Consider the following 13,262-nt stretch of genomic DNA (forward strand, 5'->3'; position numbering starts at 1 on the left):
AATTACAACGCGTTGACTCAACCTCAGTCTTTAATTAGTCAATGCGCTATTTCATTTCTATTGGAAATAATTTATATCATATTCATCAATAAAAGAATGGAAATCGACTTATTTTGAATTAATTTGTCTTGATTAAATTTTTATTTTGCGATACAAATTATGAAACTCTTTCGCTAGATTATAGAAATTTCTGATTAAGCGATGACCCGGTTAACGCGTAAAGTGGTGGTATGCGTATCAAACATCTGTCGCGAAGGGCGGAAATTAATTTTAACCTGAAAGCTCGTATCTGGTTCACCTTAAACCCTGCGAGCGATAAAAAGGAGTGGAACAGCGCTGTATGTAGCCTCCGGTTGGTCCCGCGACATCCGTTCGTACCAACTTTCGTCGACACTGATGTCCCCGTGGCGCGCAATAAACACTTCATTGCCGTTATAAAACGGCGATTAACAGCTGATGTTAAAAACAACGCGAAAAGCCCAGACGAGAAACGACGAGGAACGAGAGAACGATTGGCTACGAGCAACCGCGTGGAAATTAATTAGCGAACCAATTTAACTTTAACGATCGTTCGATTGCATCAGACTTGCCCCTAGTATACACGCTGATAATGATTTTCGTTGAATACACTGTGGTACGTGTCTATTAAGGGAGTTTATCAAGCTTCGTTTCTTCGTCGCCTGTTGATTTCGAACGGTCGAGAAATCTTACACGTAGCTCTTGACCATCTTTTTTCTTCCATGAAAGTTTCCTCAGACATCGGAAAACGTTTGTCGTTACGTTACTTTTTTGTACCAGAAAGTAGAAATATTTATCTTCTGACCGTATTCTACCGGACACGAAATCGTCCTCCGTGATAATTGCAACGATTCAGGAAATCGTTGGCGTCGACAAATGAACCGTATCCCGGCACGTAGCACGTTCGTTAAGGTTTTTCATGGAAAATTGACTACGCTAGCCATTATTCTTTTACGCGGTTACACCGCAGTCTCCGAAAGGAAATTATATGTATTTTAGGGGAATTACAAGGACGTAGTTTTCTGGGTTGAATTAGTCTTTTGTTAATTACTCGACTGTATTTTATGTATGTCTGATGAGTGTAAATATGCAGGAACGGATAGGAATGAACGTAAATGTAGAAGTATATAAAATATGAAATGTAAAGTAGTACGGCATATTACAAGTATATTATAATCTTTCAAAGTTATGTTATATAATCTTTATTCAAATTTCAGTTTTATGCGAATATGTAATTAATATTCCCTTCTTCTATATTATTATATATACGGAGGCTACAAGAAATATTTGCATATTATCTTACTTATTTTAGCAATTAACACCAAGTATAATAAATTTAGTATGATTTAGCAGTACTGTCATGTGACTAGAAAAACGTTGATACTATGAAAATGAAATGTATATAAAATTTGATAAAAAGTCGCTTTATTGGAAAATAAGGATAAGTGCAAATACTTTTTCTGACCAGGTTTTATATCCTTGAACATTCGCATAAAATATAAAGCTACATGTTTTACGACAATTTTAAGTTTCTGCTGTAAAACATTGCATTCTGTCTTGAATTTTACAACTATAAAATAATCTACAGGTCTCGTTAAATTATAATCTCTTGCACATCATTCTCCAATCCAATATTTACAATTATATAAAAACACAGGAATGACTAACCAAGTGTTTAAGCTATATATATTTTTATATTTCTATAAATATACCCCAATACATATGTAGAGTTTCGATGACGAGTACAAATCATTTTATCTTGAATCTTTTCAAAGGGATTGCGATTCATATCGCGCTCTATAACGTAAAATCAAAGCTAACGAACCTATACCTTTTTATTATAAACCAAACACGGAGGGCTGATGGTACACCATTCGATACCTTAACGAGAATGAATCAAATTCTAGGCAATTTCGCGCGATCCGTATTTTATATCTCTAAGCGGCTTCGAACTAGCCAACGAACGGCGCGGTAGCGTTCATCGCATTTAAACGGATCAACGAATCGATGAAACTGAAATTTTTATCGAAGCATCGAGTCTTGTAGCTGACACGGCTTCAAAGCCCCCGGAACAGTTACAGTAAATTGTTTTTCAATTGGGATAACCTCGAATTTCCATGCAATCGTAACAGATCCGACGAAACCTTCCTATGCTTTCGTATAATGTTTATTTCAATACACGTACAGCGGAACGTGAAAGAGTTCGAACATTCCTTCACACCATCCATGAATGTTTTGATATGTGTTATATGGAACGTTTTGAAATTTCATTACCACTCTACTACTCTCGTTTTGATTCCAATAGGTGTATTATTTGCCTAAAAACTGGTTTTAAGAAAAACGATTTTAACAACCATGCATCGATTTCACAGACTTCCGAAACAGAAACTGTTATATCTATAGTTCCAATGCCAATACAGCTTTTTTATTTAATGTACATGTAGATAAACTATTTTTGTTTTGTGGACGCAATGACTTGATTTAAGCGAAAGCAGCAGGTATGTCCTTTTGAATTTGCACAGCAATATAATGATATTAGACTATCATGATTACATTGGTAGACTTTGAAATAGAGAAACTGTAGATAGAAGCTACAAGCAATTTAGTGCAAGTATGTATTGTTCAAAAAGTCCGTGTTTTTATTATGATTTTTTATCAAATAATAATTTTATAAAATAAATGTTCGAACAAATTGTGTTCTTAACTGGGTAAAGAGAATTAAGGAGGAACATGTAAAATTCGTTAATAAAACAGATTTCTTTCTTGTAGTGATACAATGTTGAAATTCTTATATCCAACAAATTTGGATTCATAGGTAGAATGCTCACCTGTATCTGTCTTATTTATCGAGTATAGTATAGCCTAATTATACATCAATAAATGTCTTGTAACTTATATACGCGTTTTGAGATTGGCTTCGAATATGACCAATATAATCATGACAGTTATGTCTCGTTATAGAGTTATGAAATGTCAAATATTTTATATATGACCCACATAACATGCGCATGAAAATTTTCAATAGTAAGTGTTGAAATACTTTCGTAAGGTACTATATATAATTATATTTACGTAGACACACAAACATACAGAAGGAGAAAGTAAAATAGAGAGGAAGAAAGATAAGTAAATCGATGGTTGAACCTTTGAACGAGATTTAGCTGCACTTGCACTCTGGTCAGTCGTATATTCTACGGCGTATTAGCCACATGCAAACAATTATTCGAGAGGTTTAAGCAAAAGTGCAGCTGCAGCATCCCAGAAAAGTAATAGAATATCGTGCAAATATTTGTGAGCGCATGAATCATAAAATACGTCAGTCGAAATTTGCAAAATTAATTGAATTTTCCTTGTTCTAGTACACACCGACTGACCCACGAAGCTTTCTCTAACAAAATTTCTAACCAAGGAATTTTTATATTGGATTGTGCTGTTTTCAATCGGTCCAACAATTGAACGAAACAGACCAATATTTTCATTTCATTTTTTTTCTCTGCCTATTAACTTTGTATATGACACAAACTGTTGCCGCTGTTTTTTCGTTTAAACGTACGGTGTTTTTAGGCAAATAAGTGATACAATTTGTTCAGAGTTATGAAGCTATTTAAATATCCATTTTTTAACTTGACAGAATATAATAAAAAATGTGGCTATTTTGCAAAAAGTAATATTGTAATATTGTAAGCTTCTTAAACTATACTTTCTCAAATAATAAAGCATTTCAGAAGGAATTTGAATTGTACTATATTATTATTTTGGCGCAATTCATAACTCATAATTAGCATCCTCGATAGTGTCTTAATTTCCTCATTTTTTAATGTTTTATAACATTTAATATTCCAAAATATTATGCAAATATTAATTTTATGAAAGAAATTTCGAGGAAGTGAAGAATAAGTATACATTTCAAATAAATCAATTAGATACTGCGCGAAATGAGTAAAAAGGATTCATGAAATATTTAAATGACCCGATCAAAAAAGGGACTCAGTTCGAAGAACATGATTTGAAATGCCAATTGTATTAGTTAATTCTTTTTCAGTCAAATCACAGATAACAATTGTTTCAAACGTAAATAGAGGGGCTTCTTAAAAGAGAAATCGATTATTTCCTTCCATCAAATAGTAATTCTCTACTGAATATGTATGATCATTGTAATATAATTGCATTGAATAGTGACCTAGATTTTCTTAGTTCTCTCAAGTAACACTTGATGTGAAGAACAAAAGACGAATAAAGAGGAACGAAATTTATTATTCAAGTCTTTACATTATTACCTTATTAATAGCAGTATTAAGAGTAAAATTTTTCTATCCATCAGTCATAAACAAGTCCAATGTTCATAAATTATTCATATATCAGCCCTGTTAACGAATACCCTACTTTTTTGTACACGCTATTAGCATGTTTTTAATTAATCTTTAATCAATCTATTATTATATGTGATTTTTTTCCAGCAGAATTCAGTAGTTATTTGTTCAATCGCTGTAGAAGTTATCTCCTCCATTTTGCATTTATTTCCGGTCTGAAACTACTCAAATAAAGATGTAATAATATTTAAATTGTGCAAGAGAGCTTAGGTTATAAATAATCAAGCAAAATCCAGCAACTATACCTTCGAATCAACTCAATATATTTACATCACGTTAGATTATTATTTGATTAAATCTTTGCTCGATGATGTACAAAATTATTTTCATTCGATCACCATAAGCAACACGTAGCATCCCCTGCTGAAGAATATTATCTGGCTTGAGTCAAAACTTGTCTAATTTAATTATCAAAGAATGGAGGCAAATTCACGATCTGATGTTTCATAGAAACATCGATATATATTATTCTAGTATTCGTCAACATGCATGGCCGAGTCTTATGCTTTGTTCAAAAAGACTTTGTTCCGAATATCGTGTAAGAATTCGACCACTCCCGACACGCGTTTCCATTTGCATAACAGAAGCGCGTAGTATAATGGAAATTGGTCTGCGTTGTATAACACTGTGCACCTAGGACGTTTGTATACACCTACAACTCACAGTGAAAGAGAAAGGAATTTCTCTCATTCGCGTGCTCGCGAATAATTAGCGGACCTGGCCGTGACATGAAGTTTGAAACTGCCGCTGACTGGCCTCCTCTAGTGCCATGTCTCTGCACGTTTTATTGTTTCTCCGCTCCGCGTCTTTCGTATTATTGTTTCGGAATTAGGTTGCGACATGTTAGCATTCTTTTTAATCTTGATTTTGCATAACTGTTGATGCACAACGGACGGAAAAAGTGTCACGAATGAAAAGCGAAGGGAATCACAGGGATACGTGAAAAATTTCAGATCCGTATTACGGCGATTGGTTTGATTGATATCAGTCAGTGAATACGAAGATTTATTTTACGTCAAGTGAGTATGGAAGAAATATGATAATTAGAATATTCATGCATTTATGAAAATTTTAAATCTCCATTCTCTTATTTGGTTTTCTTCGTAAAACAATGAACTTCTTTAAAGATTCGTAGTTTAATGGCAAGTCTTCCCTTGAGAATTTTTTAATTTTGATTTTTTGATTAATTTTAATATCATTAAATTATGGTAGTTAAAAGGGACTGTTTTAAAATGATCCAGCTGAAAATGGGAACGACCTGTTAGGTTCCTTGATATAAGCCTTTTAACCTTCTCCTGGTGCCGTTGAGTCATACTTACAATCAATATACAACCCCTTGACTCAATTCAGATTTGAATTAAGTTATTTCATTCACAATTACAATAAAAACTTTAATTTCAATTCGTGTTATATATTGTTAATATTTTCTGAAATAAAATGAAATAAAGAAATCCATGTGATCATCCATTGTAATCTTCCATGTCGAAACCAGTTAAGAGCTAAAGATAGGTAACTTGACGAAGATTTATACAAAAATGAGTAATAAATAATACAGCTAATTACAGGATAAAAGATATTTTTAAAATCTATGAGAAGGTGACAGAATCTCGTATATGATTTCAAGATGGTAATATCGAAATTGGTTAACGGTGTATTGAATTTTAAAATTGCTCTCCTACAAAAGCTAGGAAATGTGACTTATCTTGTCTTTCCCCTGTGGTCTTCATATATTATAAGACAGATACTGGGTACTGCAGGTTTGAAACGAGCAGAAGTGAAATATTATTATAACGTACTTGATATAAAAGAGATGGCTTAGTAGTATTGGTTAAAAGTAGTACATGTAATTTTAGTTCATGCTAGTACCTAGCCGTAGTAGGGGATGATTAGTTATGAAAGAACGAAACCGAAAATACAATACAAACTTTTATATAGGACATCTACGATATACGATTTCTTTAAATTAAGGAGACATTTATTCTTTCTAACCGTAACTAATTCATAAAATTGCTCTGGAAAGATATTGTATCCTATACTATATACTAATTTCAGAATTAACAATTCCGAAAATATCATCAAGTTTCGTTCAACACTGAAAGCTGTTCAACAATAGAATTCTAGTGCATTACTAAACATTAGAACCGGAAAGTTCTCTGGATGAAGTTTTCTCGGCGTTAGAGAGTCTCGCGAAGTAGAATTCAATGACTTTTCATCGAAAGTTAGAAGCTAAATTCAATTTCAGCCTTAAACTTAGAAGTTGAACGTCCTTAGGTATTGAAAAGAATATTAAGAATGCTTTTTCTTAAAAGAATTTGACTGACGTTTGCTTATTATACGATTTCTTCGTGAACTTTACAAAATGTATACATATTAATCTTGCATCGTATGATTGGATAAGATTTCTAATTAAGAACAGAATTTGTTCAAACCTTTCATTATTTGATAAAAATTCTCAATAGAATTGATAAAAATTTATAATACAAAATTTCCGAATAACATGGAATTAAACTAAATATTTTGTGGTCTGCATGTACATTTTCAGATTTGTTTCAAACTTTACTATCCACCATATTATCGATATTTCAAAATGTTTCGTATAACACACGTAATATATCCATAGGAGGTGTCTATGAATATTTGAATACTTTCGTAATCACATTTTCAAATTTTCAGGACAAGAATACAAATCATTATTCTGAAGCGACGCTGACACTGATAAGAAATGTATCAACGAAACCGACTATTTACAGAAGAGGTCTAATTGATCGCGAAGAAACGAATTTTTCTCGCAGAAAAGAATGCCACGCATTACGTTCCTATGCATTCCATTTTAATTACGTCTTTCCGCCGCTTTATGCCCGTGACGTCCACTTAGTCATACATTCTTCTCTTTCAGTTCCATTCGGCCATTGATAAAAGCTGAATATTAATTAATCAGGGTATGAGTTCAACGATGAAATTATCTTTGCCGCGTACCGCTGTTTTCAGAAAGTTTGTATCCTCGCTTCTCGAGAGTAGATCTTTCCGGATGGAACTGCAGTAACACGAAATACGTGAGACATAACGTGTATTTTTATCTCATATCACATTCTTTTCTTAAAAGTGATACAACTCAATGACATCACAGAACGCAATGAAATACCTTTGAATATAATAATACACTATTTTATTAAAGTATTTTACATTTATATGAGCTGGTTTATACTTGAAATTATTTTACTTGAAGCCATTTTATCTAAAATCAAGTTATTGATATTTAAATCCATGTTCTCCCATGTTGAAATTAAGTGACTTCACTAATGATGATGAACATAGATATCTGAAGAGACACTTCAAGTGAATACAAAGAGATTTCAAATTGTGTGAATTTTCGGTTCTTGATTAATACTTGCAAAGTTACAGCGACAACTGCAATCCGAAAAACACGTCATTCATGTTGTATCAATTCTGTAACAAGGACACAATATACGTGGCCACCTTATTTCGTTTCATTCAGGAAGAATAGTGATAATTTAGGGGAATGATTTTAGTGATGAGCAAATTAACGCGGTTCCTCCCGCGGTCGTTAACGATATTTTATCGAAAGTTTCCAAAGGCTCGTATAGGAGAACGCGGATGTTAATCTATGCAAATCTCTTGGCTGCGTTGTATTTAAACAGGATTAGGACAAATTTTAGTGAGGCTTTTAATTTAAAAGTTTGGCTGCCCGGTGAATTTGGACCAGTGAATTTCAATGTACGGCTCCAACGGCGCCAGTACAGATTGCACTTTGTTTTTTCACGCTCCTTTGAAAATGTCCTCCCCCTCCCTCTCATCGGTGATGCTGGAACGTTACGGCGAAAACAAACGAACGCGACCCACATAATAATTCGCGATGCTCGACAATGATGTTTCCAAAAGTACGAGCATTCGTATAATTGCTCGCCGTTCCGATGCAAACTGTTATGATCGCGAGCATACTGGAAAATATATTTTTTAAAATCACTGCATGCAAGCCAGAAGTTTCACGGACACCAAAAAATCCGAATTTTTATTTTTGACAGCAGTTGGTTGCATAATATTTTCAAGCACCTGTAATCGATTGCCTGAGGATCGATTTTAAACATTTTAAATGTTCCAGTTTATTTGAATATTAAATGTTGTTCAGATATGAAAAATTATTATCATAAAATCTATTCTCTATATCTCAGTCGACCGCGAATTTTTTGATTATTTATTGTTAGTGTATAATGTTTTAATTATTTACTCATTAAATAACGGTGAAACAAATAACTTTGCTTTATGTATAAGATAAGAAAAGATAGGAAATCCTTCACTTAATTTCTTTCATTTTTAAGGATTAAATAAATTAGTAAATAACATTAAAAACTGAGTTTAATTCAATTGAATTTTTTTGAACTCGTAATATTTTATATTATACTTTAATCGAAGATCACGAGTGGATAATCGTGAAAATTAATTATAAATTGTTTGGATAATGAAATATTCGATTAACGGATATTTCTAATTAGGGTACTTTTACGATAGAATAAATTGACTCAGATATCGCGGTGAAACATTAAACGCAAATTTATTCTCACAAAATTATTAAATTTCGCACTTAATTTATCTTGTCATATGTGTACAAATGACATACATACGAAGCTGACTACGTTTTGAATTCTTGCTCATTTTGACAGCACCACTGCTACGGTCAATCACTGGTGGGTTTGTCTACCACAAATCATTGACTCTCCAGAGGGTTGCTACCCCGGAGAGAAATCACGGCCAATTCCGAAGAACAATGTAGCCCTAACCAGGCAGAGCCCTAAATTTTTCTCTGCTAACTATTTCAAGACAAGAAAATAAAGTAACAGCTCAAGATCAATTTTAAGAGGAGAAAACGAACCTTAATGTTATAAATAAAAAGTCTAAAATTGTAAATAAAAAATTACGTTTATTTTCTATATAGCATCTAAAATATAAAATAAACAAGTACAGCAATAAATTTTTGTCGAAATTCCTGTGTTTAATTTTAAGTATCCGCATATTTAGAAAATTATAGTTTTGAAAGACTCAAGAGTAGTTCCTATATATTGATTAAATATTTTTTTAATAACGGAGATGCGTGATCATTAATTGATAATTATTATTTGAAACCTCAGCGAAATAAGAAACGAAATTTTTAATATTAATAATACGGATGTCTAGAGGCATGTAATCCCCATGGCGTTATTCTATTCGTCATTCATAGCAATTTTAGGAGATCCTTTCCGTTCAACGGCGCAGAAAGTCCTACTTCCATTGTGGGACAAAGTTATAGACTGACTTCTCGTGAATGTTTTCCCTCCCTGTATTCTACATTCCTATCTCGTTAGAAAATTTTCTCCCTTTATTCCCCTTCAAGATCCCACCCATCCCTAAAATGAAATACACCGTGTATCAAGTTATTATTATACTAAAGGGACCATTGCAATTGTTTGAATAAATTATCTTTAAGGACTTTCTATCATCACAAAAGAAAACTGTGTAACACTTCGAGTGTTATTTTCATTATTATATTTAAAATTATATGTATTATATTTATTATTTATGTTAGATTATATTATATATTTAAACAACAATCATTTTACAATTTCTCGTGTAGTTCGTGATTTGTGTAAATCATGCTAGCTTTCTTTTCTTTATGCCAATATTTCTTTCGTATAGTATCAGTAGTGATTCGTTATACTAAATTAAATTATATTACGTACATTTAAAAATATTATATTATATTTTACAAATTCTTATATTTTCTTTCCTTCTTACATTAACGTTCAGTTGAAAAGCTATAGTAGCAATTTGTGATTTCGTTTATTCATTTTTAGAAAACTGTAACCTAACAATAGAAGCAAACAGTGTGTCTGTAATTCATGCTGTATTTTCTAACAAAGAATGTATATTGTACCGAAAAATAATCTCCTCGTGGAGATTAAAATTGCCTGAACGAAACGAAAAGAAAAGAAAAACATTCATTGTAATACACGCAGAAGAATAGTGGCAAGTTTGAATTACCAAGATTTAGGATCAGGCGAAATTTTTTACGAAAATATATCCGTAATGCTATCAAATGATAATATAGCTAATGTGTCTAGTTCTAGCTAAGTCAGCTATTATAATTAGTTGCGCTCAAATCAGTGTTATTGTTCGTACAATAATACAAGCTTCAGTATGTTATATGCGTAGATTTATGTATGTAGAGCTATTATAATACAGTTTTGTATAAAATGGTCATACATGTAATGATTGCACTGACGAACCCAGAACATGACCCAGAATATCAGGTATACGAGCAATCCGTGGATGAAACTACTATACTAATTATGCTGTTTAATGATATTGCAGTATTTCTATGCATATAAAACGTTACAGTAGAAAAGAGTGGAATATACAGAGGTTATTTGTAACTTTAATCGAAGCTATTCGTCTACCAAAAAATATCGTTCTGGCTGTGAACCAAGAAAGGTTTACATCGCCTTAAGTAAGAAGTACTACCTCGATATAGGTATACAGAGAAGGTTTTTTTTTGTATAATGTGCTGTGTTATACATGTATTACTGACTTAATTTATAGTTTACCTTTAAACGAACAAGCAAACAAAATGGAACGCAAAGTTGTTACATTCGCTTGTCTATGTTAAACGTGAATAATTATCCATTATATTATAGTCGAATAAAAATAAAATTATTCGCAACCTACTGTTCATTATTTTTTCATCCGTAACAAAACGTGAAACCTGTGTCACATAAAAGTGTAAATTTTTATGGTTAAATTGAGCGATGTATTTTAAAACGACAAAGAAAATGGTTTTCAATCTTTTTGAATACGAGAATAAAACAATATTTTATGTTTAGACAGAATTCTGTTCATGAAATTAATCTACATTCGTATAAAATTCTTTAGTCGAAAAAATGTACGTGAGTGAAAATATACGATCGTTGTTTTTCGAAAAATATTTGGATCGATTCGTCATATGGAGTAATGCCCTCATTGTCATTTTTCATCTAAATTTAGTAAGTTCCTATTTATTAAAAATTTTTCACGTGTACGTTACTAATCGTATGTATTAAAACATCTATTTATTTATGCGTTACACATTCATTGAAAAGCTTTAACAAATTTTAATTTATTTTTTATTTTACATCATAAGGCATATGTGATTTATAGTGAAATAAGGCCACGGAATAATCTTCAGCTTGTACCAGATGTTACATTTTATACTTTATATTATAATGTTATTAGAATTGTCACTTCTTAGCATTTTAATGTAATTAAATATTTGTTCAAAACATCCAAGATGATTATTCATCGTATACGAGCTGCTCATAGTTCCTGGTATATTTGTTGTTATTTAGAACGACCCCTCGTGGAAAGTTCTTCGCAAAAAGTTCACGTCAAAGTTTGCTTTGACTTGAAGTTTCAAATGGCCACGTGAAAGATTCAGAGGGAACTTTTCCGCCCCTCAATATGCATTAAATAATTCCTCACTTAAATCATAATTTCAATGCGATATTTTCATAAAAGGACGGACAATTTTCGTCACTAATAAAATGAAACGGTACACTATAAAACATGAACATTGTATTATTATAAAATATATAGTTTCCTTCGGTGTTTTCGTAGAACTTAAATTAAAGAACGTAACATAAAACTTTTCCAAGAGTAATTTGACAAATTCCATAACTTTCTGTCAATATTTTTATGTTCAAATATTTTTCAATCTCAAAGTATATATTTACAACGGAAGAAATATTATAATTTGCACGTTGAAACGCTCTGATTACCCGAATAATATTTCTACGACGGGATTTAATTCATGATTTAAAAGAGCAAAATAAATAGTCGATTACGGGAACCACGTTCATCATTCACGCGATTACAGCCACTAACAAGACGAATCAAATAATTCCGAGCGACCATTTACGACACTTTCAGCGAAGAAAATTAATTGCAACATCCTTTTCTACGAAAAGGGGTTACCAAAGCAGCACACTGTGCGACGCGGGATTTACATAATCGTAATGAATAGCGTGCAAGCAACACGCATACAGCAAGTATCCTTTATTCCTTAATCCGTTTCTCCAAGTTCTTGCATTGTTTACCCGTTTTCTCATTAATACTCCAAACAAGAGATTCTCGTATATATACCACGCGTCATCGCGGAATTATGTAACGTTCAACCTACCACTGTTTCAAAATACCGAAAATATCCAAATTACCAGATTCGTTAGTTTTATTTCACCGTCGATGTTTAGAAAAGAAGATTTCAAATCAAAATTTTTAACAATGAATTTACTTGCAAGATCTCAAAGTAGAATTGGAGAATTTTAGTCAGACGATCGAACACTCACCTTCTGATCGATGAGTCGCTGCAACAATGATCAACGAGCTCCATAAGACCAGATAACGCGTAGTTACCCTCATAGTTGGTGTCCTCCAGGATTCTGTTCGTTTCAAGTCACTCACATGCACAGCCGGAAAATGTACGCGAGCCGGAGTCCAGATGCAGACTGACTTGTCGTGCAAAGTCCTGCAGGAGCAACACGACACGCATGCGTCCTGGCTTCCACGTGCCTGTCTCTTTCGTGTCTTTACTACTTACGGGAGACACTTGCCGATGTTACAGACGCCTCGTTCTTCCCATCGTGTAAAGAAGATTTCAGATATTTGTCGAACGGATTGTAAAAAGTACGATCGCCCTTAAGCGCGTTACCGGAAATTTTATGCAGCCCACTCTCCAGGATATTAACCTTTTTGTGCTTCACTATCATTGGTATAATTATATATTGGTAATGAAGGAACGGTTTCTTGTAGTGTTTTTACCAATAACAATTGACAAAGGAAAGAAAGCTACTA

The 13,262-nt window shown here is 32.7% G+C and overlaps 1 protein-coding gene across 1 annotated transcript in view; it reads right to left on the bottom strand.

Annotated features, from left to right (window-relative positions):
• The window catches only part of LOC117204830 (neurotrimin-like), a 302,498-nt gene extending 289,592 nt beyond the window's left edge, over positions 1-12,906 (bottom strand). The window contains exon 1 of the mRNA XM_033442602.1: positions 12,758-12,906. Coding sequence (XP_033298493.1) covers positions 12,758-12,830 — 73 coding nt within the window. The 5' untranslated portion in view covers positions 12,831-12,906. The remainder of the gene's footprint in view (positions 1-12,757) is intronic.
• Positions 12,907-13,262: the final 356 nt, after the last annotated feature.

This window comes from Bombus bifarius, unplaced genomic scaffold (assembly GCF_011952205.1).
Source record: "Bombus bifarius isolate JDL3187 unplaced genomic scaffold, Bbif_JDL3187 scf7180000007984, whole genome shotgun sequence".
NCBI classification, from domain to species: domain Eukaryota; kingdom Metazoa; phylum Arthropoda; class Insecta; order Hymenoptera; family Apidae; genus Bombus; species Bombus bifarius.